The sequence below is a fragment of the Elephantulus edwardii genome, unplaced genomic scaffold (assembly GCF_000299155.1).
Source record: "Elephantulus edwardii isolate Elephantulus edwardi_28Jun2011 unplaced genomic scaffold, EleEdw1.0 scaffold00055, whole genome shotgun sequence".
Classification (NCBI taxonomy): domain Eukaryota; kingdom Metazoa; phylum Chordata; class Mammalia; order Macroscelidea; family Macroscelididae; genus Elephantulus; species Elephantulus edwardii.
In genome coordinates, this window is record NW_006399805.1 from 6365559 (window position 1) to 6387571 (window position 22013).

Genomic DNA, 22013 nt, shown 5'->3' on the forward strand with positions numbered 1-22013 from the left:
CTGAGTGTTGGGGTGGGGATCCTGAGTGGGTGTGGACCCAGGAGGCAGCTCACTCACATCTCCTGCTCTCACTACCTGCGAGCCTATCCTCCTAGCCCCTTATTAATGCTAATTTTACCTTCCCCCTCCTTCTTAACAGCTCCAAAGAGAAAGAGTGGAAGATTGGCAAAGACTTGTCTGCTTGTAGGAGGCGAAAAATGGGTCGAACTTCTCACAGACTGTTGCTCAGGTGCCCACCTAACCCAGCCTCTCCCCTCCCTGCTGCCTGACTCCCTGCCCCTGCTCTTGGGACACTGTGGGTCAATGTGGGTCCCAGGAAGGCTGTTTGGAAAGGATTCGGGGGGTCTTGCTCTGCTGAGACAAGGTGCTGAGAAGAAGGGAACATGGAGATGAGCGAGCTGGGACCTCAGCTGTCCCTTGGGCCCAGCCTCCCACCCCATGAGCCCTGGATGACTCCTCTGTGGGAAGGCCGGTGACCTGGCTGGTGCTGGATCTTGGGCCAGTCTCAGCTGAGTCCTTGTTCACACCAGGCCGGCCCCCTCACACACTCAGCTGCTCTTATTTTACTGTCTGGAGGTTTGATGACAGTGGTTCAGGACAAACACCATGGCCACTGTCTATTGCATGCCAGGTGTTCCTGGGAATGCTGATGTCCGGATTCTCAATCTGTAATCACACCTCTACAAGGAAACAGGTTTGAAGAAAACAGGCTTTGGTTCACATGTGTTCAAGGAGACCGGGGGCAGTGCAGGGAAAACATCAGCTGCAATCCAAAAGGTCAGTGTTTTGAGACCCTGCAGACACCCTGTGGGCTGCTCTCTGTCCCCCAGGACTGACCCACTGTCATCGTGGTTGCTTCTGGTGAGTTGTGTCCAAATGCTGACCTGATTATAGGATCTAGCTGGCAGGTGACACCCACGTAAAGGCAGGAAGAGGACACCCTGTCATGTGCAAGAAGAGGGCACCAGGCTGAGTGCTTGGCTCCGAAGCTGGGGTTCCTGGACAGAATAGGAGCATCGCAGTGCAGCATATGGGTCTGGTGCCCACCACTGAGGGGCAGCGCCTCCAGCATTCAGCCTCCTGGGGAGGAGGACTAGAGGTCATGGTCAGCAGGGCCAGAATTGAGAGATGGGCATTTCACAGGCACCTGGAGGGCAGCTCATGACCTGTCCCCAAGAACTGCTCCCTTGGGAGTTCAAGGCAAGGACATGGGAAGGCTTCCTTCTCAGCCATCCTCCTGGACGCTGAAACTCCAGACCGCTGTGACTGTGGGGATAGTGACACTGCCATACAGGAGTGTTTAGGAAAATAACACAAAGTAAGAACTCAGCTCTTGCGGCCTAGGGGTTCAGGAGTGACGGTGCCAACCCCAAGGCAAATGGCTGGAACCGACCAGCTGCTCCATGGGAGAAAGATGGACCCTCCTCCCGAGCAGTGTACAGCCTCGGAAAAGCTGCTGGAGGTCAGTCACGAGGCAGTCCCCACTTGAGGGCAACGGGGGCTGGACCTCACCATTGTCACACCCCAGCCCAGCTTTTGTCAGGAATGGTTTCCAAGCTCACGGTACAGATTTCACCTTAAGCATTATGCCCTGTCTCCTGCAGCGCTGGGCCTGAGACATCCTACAGGGCTCTGACCTGCTCCTGTCTCTTCTGACGGTTCTCCTGATGGGCTTTTGCCCTTCAGGGGGCACCAGCGATGCCTGGTGACTTGCAACATTCAAGTCTGATGCAGGAGGGCTAGGGTGCCCACCGAGATCTTGCACAAAAAATGGGGCGGATCTCTGGGGATCTGATACAGTGGGCTGCATTTGGTCCTGAGACAGCCCTTCTCCAACTAGAAAACGTCAGGCACTCCTCCAAGTCCTCCTCCTGTCTCCTGTGCAGGCACTGGTATATTCGATGGTAACACACAGGGACTACTGTCAATTTAGAGGGGAGCTCTGGTGGTGGTTAGGTAAGCGCTGAGTTGCTAATCCCAAGGTCAGCAGCTGGAACTCACCATGGACTGTGAAGGAGAAAGCAGAGGCAGCTGTCAGATTTATAGCCTCCAGGACAGAACCAATGGAGGGTCACCTTGACTTGATGATACTGGCTTTGATTCTGTCTGTCCCTTTATAGACAAACCCAAATTCCCTCCCACTTTTGTGTACCACTGAGTAGGATTCCAACTGGCACAGGAGATTGCCTTTCCTTCTCCAGCAGAGCATCTGGTGGATTTGAATGGACCCAAATTCTTATGCGAATCCATCACTTGACTGATGTCCTGTGAAATGCCACTCATGCTGGGCCACATTCACACGCCAGTCAATATGGACGTTCTCAAGTCATTGACTCCATCTTCTCCTAGCACCCACGTCCTAAAGCAAAGCACCATGGATGGTCTTAGGTGTGGATGAGATGAGAATAGACTGAAAGCCAATCTGTATGCAGTCATGCTCACGTTCAAGTTGATCTAAGATCCCATCAACGTGGCAGGCCTAGAAAGCATGGTCCCCTAAGTGCTCAAGGTCCAGTGAGTCGGGGCACCTCTGACCTCCAAGGGAGATGCAGCCCTGCAGCCCCAGGAATGTCAGCAGCTGTCAGTAAACTGACGAGGACAGTGGACACGTCCAGTGACACCAAGGATGCGGATGCAGCAGCAGACCCTTCAACGGAGAGGGGGGTCTACCCCAACCAAATCCTCCAGAGTCTGTTCCCGCTGCAGTTTTCCAAGCAGTGGGATACAGGAGGCCCAGCGAACTAAAAGCCTGACCAACCAGTGCCGGGCAGTGCTGGCGGCAGGACAGAGTAAAACCGACTCATCAGCTGTAGCACAATTCAAGTTTATTCCATTTGTTCTTGCAACACAAAACTTAAACACAGTTATTATTTAGCATTCAGATGTACATGAACTAGAGTAATATGAGAAACCCAACTGTGTCAAAAAGATTGCCTGGTGGGAAGAAGGAACTCCACCCTGGGAGGTCACACACAGCACTGGCCTCCTTGGACTGCTGCTGGAGTGGGAGAGCTTCTCCGTTTCCGGGGCCCCATACGGCGGCCTGAAGCTCCGGGGTTCTGCATGCAAACACTGCGCGGGTGCTCTCAGCAAAGAAACAACAGCCCAGGGGTCGTTTCCGTTGACATTAAGGAAACAAAAATCCAATGGGAATGGAGAGCCTTAGAATGCACCCTTTAGGGGAATGGAAACCGGGCCTCCGGGCCCTGGGCCCTGGGCGGCTCCCTCCCTCTGCTCTCTGCCCAGCAGGGAGGTGCCCTGAGGTGCCTCCAGGAGCTGCCCCCACCCGCCAAGCATACAGGGACCAGTCTGAAGCTGTAGGGGGTGGATCAGAGTCCAGATAGGCCAAGCGCCCATGTGAACGCGATAGAATGAATGAATGCCTCCGAAACAAGGGAGTGAACTCAAACCAGGGACATGCAAGACCTTTTGAGATGCTAGGTATTACTCTGATGGAAGACACAATGGACTTGACCTTCACTAATGCATGTAGTACCCAAACTGCAGACACTGTTTAGCTTCCTTTACTCAGAATACGAACACTAAGTGTGGTGAATGTCTCTGCCAAGTGGTTCAGAAATATATCATAAATAACCTAGTTAAAGAAAGAAAGGGAGAAAATGCACCCTCGTGGTCAGTCTATTCTAGCTATGTGTTTATGCTGTTTTTGCAAGCAAGGCTTCATAATGACGGATTTTACAAAATGATCGAGGAGAGGAGGGGAGGTGAGCCAGCCTCGACTGCATTACAAGGAGCGTGGGGACAAACTGTACAAAGAGCCCGGGGCCACGCACAGGTGACAGTGACAGGACCATCACCCCACGCTGGCCAACCACAACACAACATGCGCAGAGGCGAGCGGAGGAAGGGGAGAAGCATCAAGCATGGTGACCGCCATCATGCCGCGAGGCTGCACCGCACCCATGTCCCAGATGGACAGAGCGCCCCCACGACAGCGGGGTGGTCCCAGTGACGCCAGGAAATACCAAGTACTGCCCTCCGGCACAATGCTAACCGCCAAGTCCGTGGAAGCACGGAGCCACCACGGTGTGATTGTTTCCTTGGTCTAGGGAGAATTCCAAGGTTGGGATAGTTGTGAGTGTAAAAGCCACAGGATTAAAAAAGGGGAAAAACACACACACGCGCACTCACCCCCACAAGCACACGCCACTCAAACACCCCCTCAGTAATTTGTCAGCTGTTCCGGCAAACCATTCAGCCCTGCTGTAGAACGCTACACTGCCAACACCCCCAATCACCAATTCCTTCATATTCCACATCTGAACACAAGCCCCTATCCCGCCCCACCCCCCTTTTTAAAAATTTGAGGTACATTCAATTATTGCATGACTTGGCTAAGGAGACCCCGAGTATTTGCAGGCTTCGATACGGACGGCGAGTCAGCAGTCGTGGCCTGACGTCCCTGCTTGTGCAGCAGACACGGGGGAACGCGGAGATCCCGTCTATGCTTGGTGCTCTACCTTCACAGGACACAACGGGAAGGTGTCACCTTGATTCTTTCAAGGAAATGGGAACACTTTTGGTGGGTGGGCTGGATCTGCTCAGAGAAGTCTGCCCACCACTCAGGGGATCTGGTATCAAGCATTTTTTTTTGAGAGATGGGGTTAAATTTGCCTAAATCGTAAATCTCCCCCCAGGGGTAGCTTTGGTGCAGCAGTCAGTGACGTGGCGTCCCGGTGTGTCTGAGAAGTGCTCCCAGGACGCTCCCAGATCCTTCAACACAACCGAGCCCGAGCCACTCACACAGCAGAGGAAGAGAATCCTAGGTACCATGATGTCTCTCTTTTTGTAGGATACTAACAGGCTTATGGCTATAATTTTATTTTTAAATTCCTTCTTATTACTACCAGCAGGAGTCTGAAAAGTATTTCAATGTTATTCTACAAAGGTCTGAACCTACAGGAGAAAAAAAAAACTATGCATACTGGAATGATTTCTCCTTGAGACTTTCAAAATTTATGAGTTTTATAAATACAACTAGTCAGTTTTATCTAAAGACACACGGGATCCAAGGGGAGAGGAAACCCAAAGTGGAGCTGTCCAGGCGTGTGGGGTGCGAGCCCCTCACCTCGACTGAGCGCAGCACCGAGGAGAGGTTTGGTCACCAACCACAGGCAGCGCTCGTCACTGTGCCCCAGGTCCCGGGGGGGGGGTGTACTCTTAAGGCAGAAGGTTAGAGCGGATAGCTTATCCCAGCACCCCGAGTCTCCCCCGCAGCCGCCCGTGGCACAGGCACTCGGACCCTGACACAGCCTAGTTGACAAATTAGCTAGGGAGCCGGAGGGTCAGGTGGCAGCGGTCTGCTGTGGCCGCTCGCCCGTGCCCGGGCGGAAGCAGTGGGTTAGTCGAGCTGGAAGAGGTGGACTGAGCAGAAATCCTGGCGACGTCTGGTCAGCTCCTCTCCCTCCTCTACTACCTCGTGCTGGTCCCGGTGGTCGGACTGGTTACGGACCGCTCTCCCCTCACCCCTCATAAAGTATTTAGCTGAAGAAGCTGGCAGATAGAGTGACAGACAGACAGGCAGCAGTGAGGCACAGGAGAGTCGTCCCTCGGGCGCTGGGCGCCCATCACTGGAGCAGGGCTTTGATGGCCTGGTTGTCGGTGGCTTCAAGGGCGGTCAGTCCATCTGGGCCTCTCACAGTCTTGTCAGCACCCTGCAGAGAGAGGAAAGTGCTGTTATCACTGCCAGGCAAGCTGGGGACAGGAGGCGAGAAGCTGAGGCTGGATGACGTGACGTGACGTGGCTGCTGCTGGAGTTGAGTGAGAATTCCTCTATTAATGACTGGAGCTCACAGACCAACTAGCAAACGGTCATGTTGTTTTTCAGGCTTTGGGACTGGAGGACACGGACACAGCCACACCCCCCGCACTGCCTGTGTACGGTCATGTGTGCACCTGTCTACAGTCACTGTTGCGCTCACCGGACTCGGGATTTCCAGGGCCAGGCCTCTAGAGAAGGAGCCCGCCATCACCTCCCCGTCCCGTGGAGCGCCTGGTGGGTTCCAACTCCTGAGCTTTAGGGCAGCACAGCCAAACGCTTTATCCGCCGCACCACCAGGCCACCTCTTACCTTTATCGTCTCTAAGTTGACTTAGACTTCTCTCCTTCACACATTGCTGCAAATGACGGCAAATGTGTTTCTAAGCATGGTCGTCAACTTAAAAAGTGTGCAGCAACGTATTAATCTTTTCCCTGCCCCCACCCCCAATCTTCTGATATGAGATTCTGTTTCCTTTCTCAGGGACCCCTAAAGCCTGCCAGCTGGGTAACATGTTGGGTATCCCATGGAGTGCCTCCCCCCTTTTCTTTGGCAAACTCATCCAGCCTTGCCCAGGTGTGCACCGAAAGCCCGCCGTGGAGACACCTGTGTGAGCACTGCAGGGGGGATGGAGAAGCACGGAGAGTGGGCAATGACCCGGACCCAGCGGGCTGGCCGTCAGGCAGGGCGTGGGGGGAGGCCTGGAGGCCGCCTGATGGACAAGGATGGGGGCGCTGGTGAGCGGGGAGGACAGTAAGAGGTGAGAGAAGGGGTTTAGCCGTCACAGCCCTCCATGGACTCTTGTGACGTCTTTGTTCAGTCACTAAATGGGTTCTGAAGCCACTTCAGAAGACATGAGGCTCCTGGTCTAGTGGATGAGACCCAAGTGAGGACGTCAAGAGACACTTTCTGGTGGTCACCAGGTCACCGCACTGAAAACAAATAACCACATCAATCCCCTCTCGAGCGTCAGATGCGTTTGAACTGCCCAAGCGCACCATCCTCCTCTTAAGAACAGCACTCCATAGCCACGTGGGGACAGTTCTCCCACTGGATGGAAGGAGTCCTGTGGGAGCCATCAGGTACACCTTCCTATCCAAGCATCCAAGACAAAGGATTTCGCCCAGGCTAGGCTGTGAGGTTGCCCACTGCTGCATTTCAAATCTTGAATGGAGAGAAAGTTCAAACTCATCTAATCTCCCACTGGAAGCAGGGTGCCAAGTGTCTGCTTCTCAGGGCCCCTCTAGTGCTGGGGCACCCACATTCACCTCAGCTGTCCTGACCACGTGGACTGGTTCAATATTCTCACTTCTTTTCTACCTGTTAAAGCCAATTTCTTTTATTAAAAAAAAAAAAAAAAGAAGGAAGTAAAACCTTTTCCTAGTAACATAAATTTATCACAGAAAACTTACAACACACAAACAAAAAGCCCTAACACTGATAATTCTCCAAGTCAGACAAACCGATTACTACTGCTGCGTTTTCTTCTACTCATTTGTTCTAAATATGTGTACTTATGCCTTTCTCTTAAAGATAAATGAGTCATCCATCAGGAGTTTAATTTAGAGCTCAGTCAGGGGACCAGCATCTTCTGCAGGAGGAAGAGGCAGCCGTGGTGAGGGGAGGCCTGAGTGAAGGCTGTGGCCAATCTGGGGGGGTGGCAGCTTCCAGGCACCGCATGCCATTTAGAAGTCTTATCAGGTGGTAATTACATACGAATAGACAGCATCTGAGTAAATATAGGATTTTTTTGAGTCCTTGAATAGTTTCCAGTGTGGTTCAGAAAGACACACTGCACAGGGACAAAAGAGGAACGGAATCTTCATCTGCTTGTGTGTTAACTTATCTGCTTCTGAGCTCAGAGGGCCAGTCCGACCTCCTTCACAGCACTGAGTCTCAGCACGTCCAAACAGCCAAGGAAAACAGCATGAGGAACATTTCAAGATGGAACTCTGAAACGTTCCGTGAGCTTCCATGTTATCTTAACCGCCCCAAAGGTTTCTGTGGTGAAGATACGGTTTATCATTATATTGATCAACCTAAGAACAGCAGCTTTGTTTCAGTATAAAACATGCAAAATCAATTAAAGAATTAGCACTTTAATATCGATGGCTAGGCTAGCCAACTACATAAAATACTCAGATCATATCAAACGAAACATTTGCTTGTAAGTTCTTTAAAGTCTTGATACACATTTCTGTATGAGGTGCTTCACCCTGGTTACAACCACAATGCAGGTTTCACAAGCCATGCTGTGAAATGTATAAAGTAAAAAAACCTAACCACCGTGATTTGGAGCAACTTACTTGTGGGAAGAAAAGAGGTTAGAAGCAGACACCACAAAGGCTGGCAGCTGCCCCGGGACGGGGCTCGGAACCGCGCTGTAGGGCACTTTATGGTGCACACACTGGAGGGGTTTGGATTAAAAAGTGGATCTGAGAGTTTCACGGAAAAAGCTGGCCACGGCCCACACAGTCCATCCCACCGAATGAGAAACTTCTGGTTCATACCCAGATTTCCCCCTCCAAGTCCAGCCAACAGCAAACAGGAAGAGAGGGAAACCGACCTTTGAAGGCGTACACTGCAGCAGCACCCACATGACAAGCTTGGGAGGACTGTCGCACGAAGAGTCACATCCAACCACCACCAAAGCCCAGCTGTGAACCCAGCTCTTCAGCGTAAGGACAGATTGCCCTCCCACCTCTACTGACCCCAGGGCTTGCTGCCACCCAGTCCGCAAAGACAGACTTAACTATGTCTTATCTACTCTGCAGAGGAGAAAATTGTATTATAGCCTTAAGACTTCATCCAAAACAGAAAAAATGTTTCATCTTTAGTGTTTATTACCATCTGGGATGAAATCCCGTGTACCTGTCTACTGCGGCTCTCTCTACAAAGAACTCTGAGGCAGGGAAGGCAGAGGAAGTAACCACACTGCTCACCCCTAAACCCTGAGTTTTAGAATAAATACGGCATACAGGTTGTCTTCAACATCCAACGAAGTCCTCAGGTTAAGTCAGTTCATTATTAAATGGACTCCGATGATGAACAAGAGTAGAATGATGCTGACATTTCGTCAGCTGTTCTAACAGCACGGCCTGTAGAAGGTTCTGGACTACCTGCTGCCGTGAGAACATGAGTTGAGAGCTGTCCTCAGCTCACTCCTTTCCTTCCTTCACGCAAACACTTGACTGCTTTCCTCATCTGTGAACCAAGGTGAGCAGCGCCTGGGCGCAGGGTTTTAAGTAAAGCTTCATTTAGAAAAAGATCCAATGCATCTTTGAATGAAAAGAACATTCTGTGTCTACTTCTCTCCTCCTCCACCTTGTGCAGCTCACCCCTGCATTTTCCGGCAGTTCAGTATCAGTGTCCCTGGCCCAGTTACATAAACCACATCTTCCTTGGAAGTGATCAAAGTTGCTCTCACTGGCGTTCAAGGCCTTGTACCTTCCTCGTCCTCCACTCGAGGACGAGATGCTCTCGCTCCCGTGAAGGCGGGAAGCTCCTCTGCTTTTGGCATCTGTCTTCACCAGCTACCACCTCGTGGACGGGCCCTCCACTACTTTGCTATCACTGTCAATGGCTCCTTTAACTGCCTCCAAAATCCTCTTCTCCTCACTGGCAGTCAAAACAGTGGGACGAGACATTCATTCCTCACGTGCTAGTTTACTCTTTGCATTATCCTGGACCTCAAAGATCTACCTCTCTGTATCTGTTTCAAGGCTTCCTCGTCTTTGTTTAAATCCCATGGTTTGAGCAGTCCATCATAAAACCGAACATCTGAGAACGAGTAACACTAGCAAAGTGCGTGGTGTGACACGGTATTCAGTCACTGCCATCCAATCAAAACTGACTCACTTCTGGCAGCTGGAAACTGCAAGGGAGGAGACCCACTGCCCCGGAACACTAGAGGATTTGAACACCAGTGTGGTGCAGCCTGTGGCCCAGCAGCACAGTTCCCTACAGACTACACAATGAGAGCTCCCTAACACTGCACTAGGTAGTACTTATTACTGAGGATAACAAGCTCTAAGGACAACCTCAAGTGCAAACGGCTGTAACTTCAACACTACATCAGCAGGGACTATTTCTGCTTCCTCGATCTGATGGCCAATATCCTCTGCTGCCAGAGTTGTGCTGTTGGTTCCAACTCTAGCTGAAATGACAGAGCTGAGCAATTGTGAAAAAGACCTTGTCTGCCAAGGAAAACACTGCCTATTCCTTTGCAGAACTGTTTGCTGAGAAAATCTTTGGAAAAGCTGGGCTCTAGGAATAACGAGGCGGCATTAGGAGTTGAGGAAGATTTGCCAATAACCTTTGTTGTGCAGAGAACACAACCCTTGCTTGCTGAAAGGGAGGATAATCTGAAAACACTTGCTGCAGAAGATCAAACAATATGGATGCATCTCAATGTCAAGAAAACAGAAACTCTCATCACCTCGGGGCCAAGAGGCAAGTATCATGATGATGCCGATTGCCATCGAATCGATCAGGACTCACAGCAACCCTACGAACAAAAGATCTGACGTCTTAACTGTAACTGTCGTCCTTTCTCCAAGTTCATAGTTTCCATTAGCATGTGGTTTAGGAAGCTGATGCCACTCCAGCTTCCAAACCTGTCTTAAACCGGGAGCTCCACCAAACACTGTCCACCAGGGGTAACCGTTATGGCATCTGACACTCCAGTGTCACAAGGCTCAGCATTACCACAAACCCAGGTTACCTCAGTACAGCAAACTGACAGAAGAGTGCTGTACAACTTAGAAGTATGTTCCTTCAAAATGTAACATCAAGAGATGGACAAAAGACTGAAGTGTCAATGAGTTTATCTTACTCTGATCCACAATCAATATGTTTGTTATCAGGAGATGTACTGCAATGAGAAAAGTCTCCAGTCAGGGATTTCTCCACATTACTGAGGAACAATGATGTCATTCTGAGGACTAAGGTGTGCCTGGTTCAGACCATGGTCTTTTCCATCATCTGTTATGCATCGGAGAGCTGGACAATGAGTAAGATGACAGAAGAAAAACTGATACCTTTGAACTGTGGTGCTGTTGAGTCCTGACTATCCCATGGACTGCCAAATGAACAGAGATGTGTCTGAGAGAAGGTGAAGCCAGAGTGCTCCTGGGAGGCTGAAGAAGCTCCGTCTCACATATTTTGGGTATGTTGCTAGGAGAGGCTATACCCTGGAGAGGGACACCATGCTTGGAAGGGTGGAGAGTCCGTGAAGAGGAAGACCCTCAATTAGACGCACTGACATAGCGACTGCAAAAATGGGCTCAAGTGTACTCAAGATTGTGAGGCTGGCACAGGACAGGCCACGGTCAAGATCGGTGCTTCACGGAGTAGCTAGGAGTTGTACTTGACACCTGACAACAACTGCAATCACATCCAGCAATATTTGAAATGCTATTTCAAGGTTTCAGAGAAAATCCATCATGGAAATGTGAGGATGGAGTACAGCACGGAAAGAACCTTCAAATGACTCCTTCCCACGGACCTTCAAAAGGTGAGCTGCTCACCCAAGTGGTCAGGTTGTTATGTGTCATGAAGTCTCCTGCAACTCACAGCGACTTGTGCACAACAGGTACCCCCATTACTGTGTCAATCCATCTCATCTGGCTCTTCCTCTCCCTCCACTCTTTCAAGCGAGTTATCTTTCTCCAAGGACTGGTCCTTCCTGGCAACATGCCCCAAGTATGTCGGATGGAGGCTCAAAACTCTTGCCTTCAAGAAGCGGCTTGGTTTCACCCTCTCCGTCCAAGTTTCATCTACTCATTGTTAGCATTTTCTGCTGAGAATATACACAGCTATTGGTAGGTATCACTGAGTCAATTTCAACTGACAACTCTACATACAAGAGACTGAAACGCTGCCTAGCCCTGCCTTAATGAAACAGTTTCCACATGTACAACTCAGTCACATGGATTACGTACAAGCTGTATAACCATTTTCACCCTCTTTTCAGCTTTGTTCTTCTGCATCAACATCAACACACTGCTGCCCCACAGGTTCCTCTGTATTCTGCTCAGCTGCTAGGACGGTCCCTACACAGCGCACACTGCCCAAGCCGACAGCCTGCACTAGTTTAATTAGTCTTCAATGTTAAGAAGATGTCAGGGGATATTTGTGGCTTAACATTCAAAAATGAGCACAAGTGAGTACTTTAGGGGTTCATGCAGTCTCCATGGCTACAGAAGTCTAGAGGTTGTGAGAATTTGAATTTTGCATTTCCTCTTCTACAGAATCTTTGATTAAAATATTCAGTAACAGTAACCAGTTCTTCTGGTCTCATAGCAAAGGAAGCACTTGCTCCTGGAGGCACTGAACTGAAACCAACTGCTGTAGCCTGAACGGCCATGTGCAAGTTATTAAGATCCTGGGCTTCAGTCAACAGAGGAGGTGGCAGAACAGAAGCATTAAAAACACTAGTCAGCCAGTTCACTAGGATGTGTAAGGTATTCTGGCCCAGAACCTCTGAACCAGAGGGCCCAACCCACGAGGTGGACAAAACAGCCGTCTGCTCCTCTCCTGGTGTTTTGGTCACTGCCATGAATCACACAGCTTTTGCCGATTCACGAATGATATGCTGACAGATATTACACTAATCAGCTGTGCAACGCCACATTTGAGCAATGTCATTTTTCTATTACTATAAAGTAAAACTCAGTATTCTATAAGCAATTCTCCCTGCCGCCTTCCCTCCCTCCCATGCATGGTAATCACTAACTTTGGTCTCTATGCAACTGCTTGTTCTTTTCTTTTTAAATACGTCATAAAATAGGTCCTTTGGTGCCTAACTTTACTCAGGATAGTACTGTCAAGCTCCACCCTTACCATATATTGTTGCTGTTAAGTGCTGTTGGATCAACTATGAATCCCAGAGACCCTTAACCCTGCCCTCGCCTGTGACACCCTCTAGAGGTCACTGCTGTAGTCACAGTGTCAGTCCATCTCGTTAAGGGTCATCTTCTCTTTCACTGACACTCCACCTTTCCTGGCATGATGTACTGAGGATCAAAACGTCTTTCTCTTATGATTTCCTTTTTAATTATTAGGCTGTCTTCTGTTGTGTGACTCTGGGTACTTGACTAATACCAGATATACTATTTTCAAACATTTTCTCATATTTTGCAGCTTGCTGAGTTTCTTGATCGTGTTTTCAGAAGCTCAAAAGCAGCCCTCAGGTACATGGTTCAAATCCACCAGATGCTCTGCTGGAGAAGGAGGGGCAATCTCCTGTATCAGTCAGATTCTATTTGACAGCGCACACACACGCGCGCGCGCGCGCACACACACACACACACTAAAAAGAAAAAAAAGAAAAGAAAAAAGCAGCAGCCCTCGTGTGGTAGGTGGTCAGACACTCAGCTGAAAGGCTGGCAGTCAGAATGATTAGTGGCTTGACCACCAGCTGCTCAGTGGGAGAAATGTGGCCGTGTGTCTCTGTAAAGATCTACTGCTCTGGCAACCCTACGGGCAGCTCTCTACCCTGCAGGGCCCTAGGAGATGGGACTGACGTGTGATAACAGCAGGCTGAGTTGAGCAGTATCCTATGATATGTTTGTATCACACTGTATTTGTCCATTCTGCTGATTAGACATCTCAGTTCTCCCCACATTTTGGCTGCTGTGAGCAGAGCCGTGTTCTTGTGAACAATGAGGGACAAGTGTCTAAAGACCCTGGTTCCAAGTCTTTGACATCTGTATCTAGGAGTGACACTGCTAGGTCAAAATGTAATTTTATTTTAAAATTTCTAGAGGAAATATCAACAACCTGCATTATGCAGATGACACAACCCCACCTGCTGAAACTGAGGAGGGCCTGAAGCGCTTGCTGCACGTCAAGGGCTGCAGCCTTCAATACGGGTTGAAACTCAACATCAAGGAAACAAAGATTCTCACCACTGAGCTAACTGTCAGCATCATGTTAGACAAGATTGAGATTTTTAATGACTTTAGTTTGCTTAGTTCCACAATCAACACTCTTGGTACCAGCAGGCAGGAAATCAAGACCAACTGCACTGGAAAAACCTGCTGTTAGGGACATCTCCAGAATACTGAAGAGCAACAATGTCAGTCTGGAGACTAAGGTGTGCCTGATACAGGCCATGGTCTTCACAATTATGTGCTATGCATCAGAAAGCTGGACAAGGACTAGGGATGACAGAAGGAGAACGGAGGTCTTAAAGCTGTGGTGCTGGAGAGGAGTACTGAATATACCATGAACTGCTAGGAGAGCAAACAGGTTTGTCCTGGAGAGGGTGAAACCAGGCTGCTCCTTGGAGTCAAGGATTCGGAAGCTTTGACATACTTTGGGCACACTGCAAAGAGGGACCAATCCTTGGAGAAGGACATCATGCTTGGAAGAGTGGAGGGACAGCACAAGAGAGGAAGACCCTGGATGAGATGGACTGACTCAGTGACTGGGGTAATGGGGGTAGGTGTGTCACAGATAATAACGTTAACTCAGGATAAAGCAGGATTCAGACCTGCTGTACACAGGGTCACTATGAGGGCACATGACAACAACAGAGGAAACATCATAATGTTTCCCACAAGAGCTGTAGTATTTTACATTTTCGCTGGCACTGGACAACCATTTCCCTCCATCCCTGCCAGCAGTTTTTATTTAAGTATTAGCTATCTGAGTGGGAGTGAAATGTGGTTTTGATCTGATCTCTGACGGCTGATCACATCAAGCAGCTTTTCATGTTCGGCAGTCACGTGGATGCCCTCTTTTGTGAAATGTCAAATCCCTTGCCAATTTTCTGACTGGCTTGTTACACTGCTAACTCATCGAGGTTTTATACACACTTTGCTTATTAGTTTATAAGATACAGAGTTTTCAAAGAAGTTTTCCCTTTTTTTTTAAATTTTACATGGGTATGCTTACAAAGTCTGTATACACTGTGTTTCACACTATTCTTCACACTGATCATATGATCATGACCATTCTTTAGGTCTGTAATATCAATTCTCGCCATTACCCATCCTTTTCGGGTCCTCACTGGATCTTTCCTATTTCTTTCACCCCTCCCTCTACTCACCAAATAGTTTAACTCTGTGAATTCACCCACACTCATCCTCACCTCTCTGCTCCCAGCCCTTCCTCCCATGATCCCTATACACATTTTACTAGGGATCCCTCTATTTTTACAGTAATGGCTAAAATGAGCTTTCATGTGGTTTCATTTCTTTTGCTGTTTGCGTTCCTGTTCTAGCTCATAGTCTTTAAAGCGAGGCCTGAAGGCACTGGCCGTGTTACCGTCTGCCGAGCAAACCAGGGTTCCGGCTAGGACACTCAGGCCTCTGGTGCGTCCTGGACGGTTTCTGAGTGGGGAGCGAGGCACGGATCCTCCTTTACTTTTCCGCTCCTTCCCACACCATTTATAGCAGACTCTACTTCCCCCTCTGAACCGCACTCTCTAAGTTTCAGAGGAAAAGTGTGGGTCGGTAAAGCCAATTCCTCAGGAAATTCTTCCTCCTGAAGCACATCTTGGTTTGAGAAGTATGTCAAATCACAGCATCTGGCCAAGCAGTCTTGCCTCAAGGCTATTGTGCCTGGATGAGGTGCACACAGCCTCTCGCTCGTCCCACTGGGACCAGAGTGCTTCCAGCACAGCTCTGGACGGAAGCTCTCCAAGCTTGCCATCCACCTCCTACTTTTACCACCTGGGGCATCGTGGGCAACTTACCCACCTCTTTGTGCCTTGGTTCCCTAACAGTAAAATGGGAGTGTACCTGTTCATAGGATTACTCTGATGATCAAATGAGCTAGTGTTTCTTATTTTCACATGTAAATTGTATGTCCCATTGTCACCCGATCTGTGATAAGCATGACACGGAAGGAATACTTGGACAGAGCTGTCCAAGTCACCTGCTCAAAGCCACAGAGCTGCCAAGCAGCAGAAAGAAGATCCATTCCTAGCTACAGCTCAGGGCAGCTCTGAAACCAGCAGTGTATGCAACGAGTGTGAGAAGTCTCAGCACATGAGCTGACAATGGCCATTATGTGTAAGAGTAAGAAAAGATGCTGAAGGACACGCGCACTACGCAGGCATGCAGAGCCTCCATCTTTATAAAGAGAGATGGGCAGATACACACACCGTACTATCTTTAAAAAGACACAGAATATAATGTGGGTCACGGACATACCACTCTAGTTTACTTTAAAATAGTGCAAGCCTTTTCAAAGATTTAAAGGCTGCTCAGACAACAAGTGAAGACAATAGTGATAAGGAATTTGTTGTGAACAGGGGTTGTCGGTTCAATCATTTCCAAGTGAGAATAAATTTTCCTAAAAGGCAAGCCTAAGTTATCCAGGGGCCCTGGTGATATAGCAGAGAAGTGCTCAGCTGCCAACTAAAAGGTGGCAGTTCCAACCCATCAGTTACCCTGTGGGAGAGAGATGGCAGCCTGCTCCCGTGAAGATGCAGCGCCTGCCGAACTCTACGTGGCAGCTCTGCTCTGAGCTGGGGTGGAATGGACAGGGATTAACAGCAGCAACAACTGTAAGCTGGATGTTCCTAACCCAGGGACAGTCTACATATGTGAAGAACAGCGGGGCTGGGGACAGCAAACAACTTCACCCATCACAGGTTTTAAAGAGGAAAGTAGACCAAAAGAAGAGTCAAGGCTCACCAGGTTTTGAGAAATCCTGAAAGTTGAAGAAAACACTGACAAAAGTCACTTCTTTATAATAATGATACTAGTTTTTACCTTGAGCTATAAAATTTTTTAAGGGGAAAATGTTTTGTAGACAGACAAGATACACGCATACCCTTCATCTTCCAAATTACAACTTTTAAGAGTTTAAACTTTCTGTTATAAAACCCTGCAGTCTGAAATGATTCACTAATCTGACATGGTCTTTTACAGATATTAATTATTCTCAGATACACTAGCTGTATCTTGATGTAAAAACATAACTTGTATCTCAAATAAAGGTCAACGGTGCCTTAGTTAATTCCACTTATTACCGACTTCATGTCAACATGCTTAACACCACCGTTATCTGTGTCTGTTGTCAGAGGCAGGTGTGTGCTACAATCAAATGATTTACACACGATTTTCTCTTCAGGTAGCACTTGCTGGTGAGAAATTTCTAGCAATACAGGCACACATTAAGAAAGAAGGGCCAAGATGAAGAACTTTAAACCGACAGCCAGAACAAATACTGAATATGCAACAAAGCAGCCCACCTCGCCAGAAACAGCTGGTATCTCTCTGTCCTGCAGGGTTGCTCCCCTCGGCCTGCTCCTCTGCCCACGGCACTAACTTCTTGGTGGAGAACTCAGCTCCTCCCCTCCTGTGAGAAACACGAAGCCTGGCTCCAAGTCCAGATCCCGGAGAAGGCTGTGCTGGCTTAATTATTAGCCACAGCAATGATTTCAGGTATGTCCACAGCTAATCAGCACCAATGAGACCAATGTACGGAAGTATTTCAGGGAGCACTGGGAAGGAAACTCATCTAAGCGACATGAGTGAGGAGGAGCTTTGAGCCAGAAGCTGCAAGCGGAGCAAGGGCCCCTAGAGACACACAGGACTCAGGCGCTGGCCTCGTCTGTGGAGGGGGGCTCATCACCTGCAACACCAAGGATCTGAAACCATATTAAGACAATATGGAAATCATATCAATTGCTGACGAATTACAAACCAGGACTTGCAAACCAGTTTTCAAAAATATTTCCCCATGATAAAAAAGAATCCAGTAGTTTTCTGAGATTCTTTGAGTCTTGTCATGGGTATGGGGGAGGGCTGGACAATAAGGAGAAAGACTTGCTGACAGGAAAGTGGGTGGACCCCACTCCCAGGTCACAAAAGTATTTCAGTGTGGAATTAAAACACATACACACTTCTAAAAGAGTCACTAATTAGCTTTTAAAAATAAACAAAGGGTTAAAAAAAATCCCTTTTTGCTGTCGCTGAGTTGGATCCCACCCATATAGGTAACCCTCTAGTGGGTTTTCAGAGGCAGTTAACACGTTGCTGCAAATGACGGCAAATGTGTTTCTAAGCACGGCGGTCAGTTTAAAAAGTGTGCAGCAACGTATCAATTGCAAAGGAGTAGCCCGTCCGCCTGCCTTCTGTGGTGCATCAGGGAGATTTGAACTCTGGACTTTTGTGTTTTGGTCGTACAATTCCTTACCACTAAACCACCCGGGCTCCCCCACCTATAGAGGAGCTGAATGAACTGGTTCAGAACTTCCGCTCACAATGAGATACGTGTGCTCTCGTCTCCCCATCCGGCTGAAGTTAACCCTGAGCTGACGGGTACAGCTGGCACTGTGGCAGAAGCTTTGTGTACATTTCCTCACATGATTTCTTCTACTTCCTCTTTGCCTCTTTTAAGCCTTTTAAACGAATTTCTAAATCTCAATGCATGTTGTGACCACTTTGCAGGGTCTAGTCTTGCAATGAGGTGCTCTGGTGGCCCATTTTAACACCTACAGGTCCCGGCTGCAACTGCTTGATAAATGCGTCAGGCTGGATTCTGAACTCCAAAGAGCTTGAAACGGTAAGCACAGACACACTGGCGGGCTCCATGTTCACTACTCGCTCATTTCTATCAAGAACCCGGGGGTCTTGGACGTCTCTAATACCCTCATGCAAGACAGATCACGATGCGGACAAGTTACAAAGCAGCATTCCTTGTCCATGACGACACGGTCCAGACCACCAGGGCCACTGAGCTCAGCTAACTTAATTTCATAGCAAGATGTTCTCAGCGAAGATTCCCATTTTAGGCCGAGCTCCTTACCCACCCTCTTCATGGACTGGAGATGTTGAGAATACTGTTGCAGACCTGTATACCACCTCTCTTCTAGCTTCCTGCCCTGCTGCCACAAAAGACCTAAGTCAATGAATAACTATATGCTTAGCTTAAGCAGTTATGTGGTAATGAAAAGCCAGTAAAAATGGGCACTTGACCTCACCTTTGACAGAAGCAGTTTCACACAGGAAACGTGGCCCTCATAGACAGCAGACAGAAGTGGAGTGATATGATGCTTATCTGGAGCCTAGGAAACAAAAGAGAAAGTAAAACACCCTCATCTATATAACACTCATTCTCAAGATTCCAAAATCAGGTTCACCTATTCACCTTTCTAGAAATAATCACTCACAGCTACAAGTTTGTAATCAGAGAGAGTGACCGCAGGCCAGTCCACCAGCAGTTCCTTGGAACAGTGGTGAGGTGGAGGGGGTGGTGGCAGGTAGGTGTGGGCTGCAGCTTGGGGCCTGGCTTTGTGTATGCAGTGATGAAGTGTCTCACCTCTCTGCACCTGGAGTCCCTACTGTAAAAATGCCAGTGAGGTCCAGGAAGGGGACTGAGGAGAACACAGTCCAGGGAATGAGAAAAATCATTGTCACCATGAGGTCGGGTGAGAGAGTGTGCCCCAAATCAAGGTCTGTTTCCCTTGCCGTCATGGTTATGTGAACATGTTCTCAAAGGGCTGATGCGTGGAAGCTACAAATGGCTCAAGTGGGGAGAGGACAGCTGACCTCACCCCTGCTGCCTGGCATCCAACAACCCAGGCGAGGATGATGAGGGTGGAGCCCCAGGCTCGAGTGGGGGGCTGGAAGACCTGGCACCTGCAGACGGGGCACACTCCTATGCCTAGATTGCCTTAGATCATGCAAAGCAACAGCTGGGGACCGTAACCTGCAGCTTCAATACATGCAGACAGAGTGTATCAGAGTCACTAGCTCTTCAAGTACACAATTACATGGCATCGTGCCAAATTTAAAGCCTGAGCCATGTACTTGTAAATAACAAGAAATGTGACAGAATTTCAGACTATTATTTAAGATGAGGATTCCAAAGGAAATTAAGTCACAGATCTGTAGAAAATTGTTACTCCAAACACCAAGACCAATTTTGTTGTTGTTCTAGACACAATGCTCTCAACCTACATTAATGTCTGCTCCTTTCAGAAGCAGAAACTCCAGGATCTCAAGCTGCCCACAGTCGGCTGCATAGTGAAGCGGCTTCCTCCCACCGTCCAGCGTCCGGTTGACATCTTCGCCCTTAGGAAGAAAGCAAGCAGTGGTTACGCTGGTAGGTGTACAGGCTGTAGACCAGGTCCACTGCCTGACATTTTTCACTTTCTTAAAGCCGGGCAGCCTTCACTGCATGCTAGAAACAGAAATCCGCACAAGAGTTCACACGTAGTATGATGGTGAGTCAAGTCAGGGTGGAACAATGTGCTCCTCACCCCGTGACTACAGAGAGCACGTGTGCTGCAGAGCAGATTCCAACCCAGCGACCCACAGGCCCGAGAACTGTCCCAAGGGGGTCCCAAGGCCATCATCGTCTCTCTGGGAAGTTAGCTGCTGGGTGCTTAACCAGCGTGCCATCAGGGTTTCAAGATGTGGCCACACAGGACTGCTGTGAAGTACATTCAATCTCTGGAGCATCACTGCTTTGACAAAGTTGGCCACTAAACATCCCAAGGTGATGGGTCTCCGGAAGCGTGCACCAGAACTGGGGGGCAAGGATGTGCCAGGCACTGAGCTAGGTGGGGGCACCAGGGTGAACACAGTCAGACATGTGCCTCCTGATTAGCAGGGTGAGGGCACGAGGGTTAAGATTGTCCGGTACAAAACTAAAATCCTTAGCATGAAAGGTGCTCAGAAGGAGATGAGCTAAGATCTAGAAACACAGCAGAAGACCTTGGGATGGGGCTGCGAAATCCTAGAAATGAACTGAAGCCTTCCAGAACATGCCTTCCTTTGCTGAGGGTTCAGTGGCCACCACTACAACCTTTTGTCAAACAGCTGATATGTGCAATGATACACACATTATCTCTAGTCTCCAGATAGAAGAGAACAATTTCTGCTTAACAAGTTAAAGGTCAAAAATGCGAGAGTTTAAACTTTTTAGTGGCTTAGGCAGCATGAGAAGAGAGAGTGAAACCTACTCCCTTGGAAACCATACCACCCTGAGTGCTCTATCTGCCACTTTCCTTGTTAAGTATTATCACATCACTCACATTCTAGAAAAATGAGTACAAGAGTGAACAGAATTAGACATGGCAAAATGCTTGCATTTATCTCCTCACTTAACCTTGTGTGTGGGCAGCTCACGGAGCAACAGCCCACGGAGCAACAGCCCACAGAGATGCCGGGAGTCCCGTCAGCCAGCCAGCTCAGACATGCTCTCTCATGTGTTCCCCCTCAGACACAAAACCGGCACCCTCCCTCCTTTCTGAGAGCTGCTACAGTCTCCAAGTCTTAACCAAATACGTGCTCATCTATGAAATCTTCCAGGGTAAGGTGGCTTCTCACCCCTTTAGATTGGTAGAAATCATCCTTAAGATAGGGGGTGTGCTTGTGACACTCACGAGCTTTTTTGGCTTCATCCAGCCAGAGTGCAAATACCCTGGGAACAGCAATGACATGCTCTTCCTAATGACTGGAAAGCATTTCATTTTCTCTTCAGGGACATCTCCCCCTAAGGGGGCAATCGGCTTCACTCCAGGGCTCTAGGTCTCCTGTGCCCGAGAGAGCAGATGGGGACCCTGTTGTCTGAGTGGGCTTCAGTCACAGAGGCTGCCAGATTCTGGGAGTGGGGATGATGCAGTCATGACGGGTCCTCAGCACCACACAGCCATCTTCGCAGGTTACCCTGACCTTGCTCTCCACGCTCTATTTTAAACCCGTCGCTTTTTACAGACCTCAGACTTGCCCCTCTTCTCCTCAGCAGATGACCTCTGATCTTTTATGGAGGCCATTGTCTCCAGAAAGCTCCTCTGCGAATGTCTCCTCACATTCTTGGATCTGACCATCCTGTCGCTCCTTACTGAAGAGAAGCCTTTTAGACATCGGCTCATGTTTTCAACCTCTGTTTTACTGGCTCCTCTCCACTGGCACGTGACTCAAGACTCACCCACTAAAAAGCCAAGCATGGACTCAGACTGTGAAAGACGAGTGGACTCCCGGAACTGCTGCCTTGAGAACGTTCAACCTTAAACCAAAAATATGCCCTGACATCATCTGAAAACCAAACAGTGCAGCTTAACTTACTTATCCCACTCATTGTCAAGTCAGAACCAGCTTAATTTCACAGAAGATTACTGTCTACCTTTTTCACCTGGAGCTGCTGGGGGACTCGAACTGCCAGGAGCACATGTGGCCTCTGGGTTACCATACATACTATGTAACCAGAGCTAACAACCAACCAACCCAACCAAAACCCCACAAAAACCAGAAACACACAAAAACCT

The 22013-nt window shown here is 48.8% G+C and overlaps 1 protein-coding gene across 1 annotated transcript in view; it reads right to left on the bottom strand.

Moving 5' to 3' along the window:
• Positions 1-5451: 5451 nt before the first annotated feature.
• The window catches only part of MTPN (myotrophin), a 33536-nt gene continuing 16974 nt past the window's right edge, over positions 5452-22013 (bottom strand). The window contains exons 2-4 of the mRNA XM_006887149.1: positions 19702-19815; positions 18723-18806; positions 5452-5675 (exon numbers count right to left, since the gene is read on the bottom strand). Of these exons, the coding sequence (XP_006887211.1) occupies positions 5589-5675; positions 18723-18806; positions 19702-19815 (285 nt within the window). The 3' untranslated portion in view covers positions 5452-5588. The remainder of the gene's footprint in view (positions 5676-18722; positions 18807-19701; positions 19816-22013) is intronic.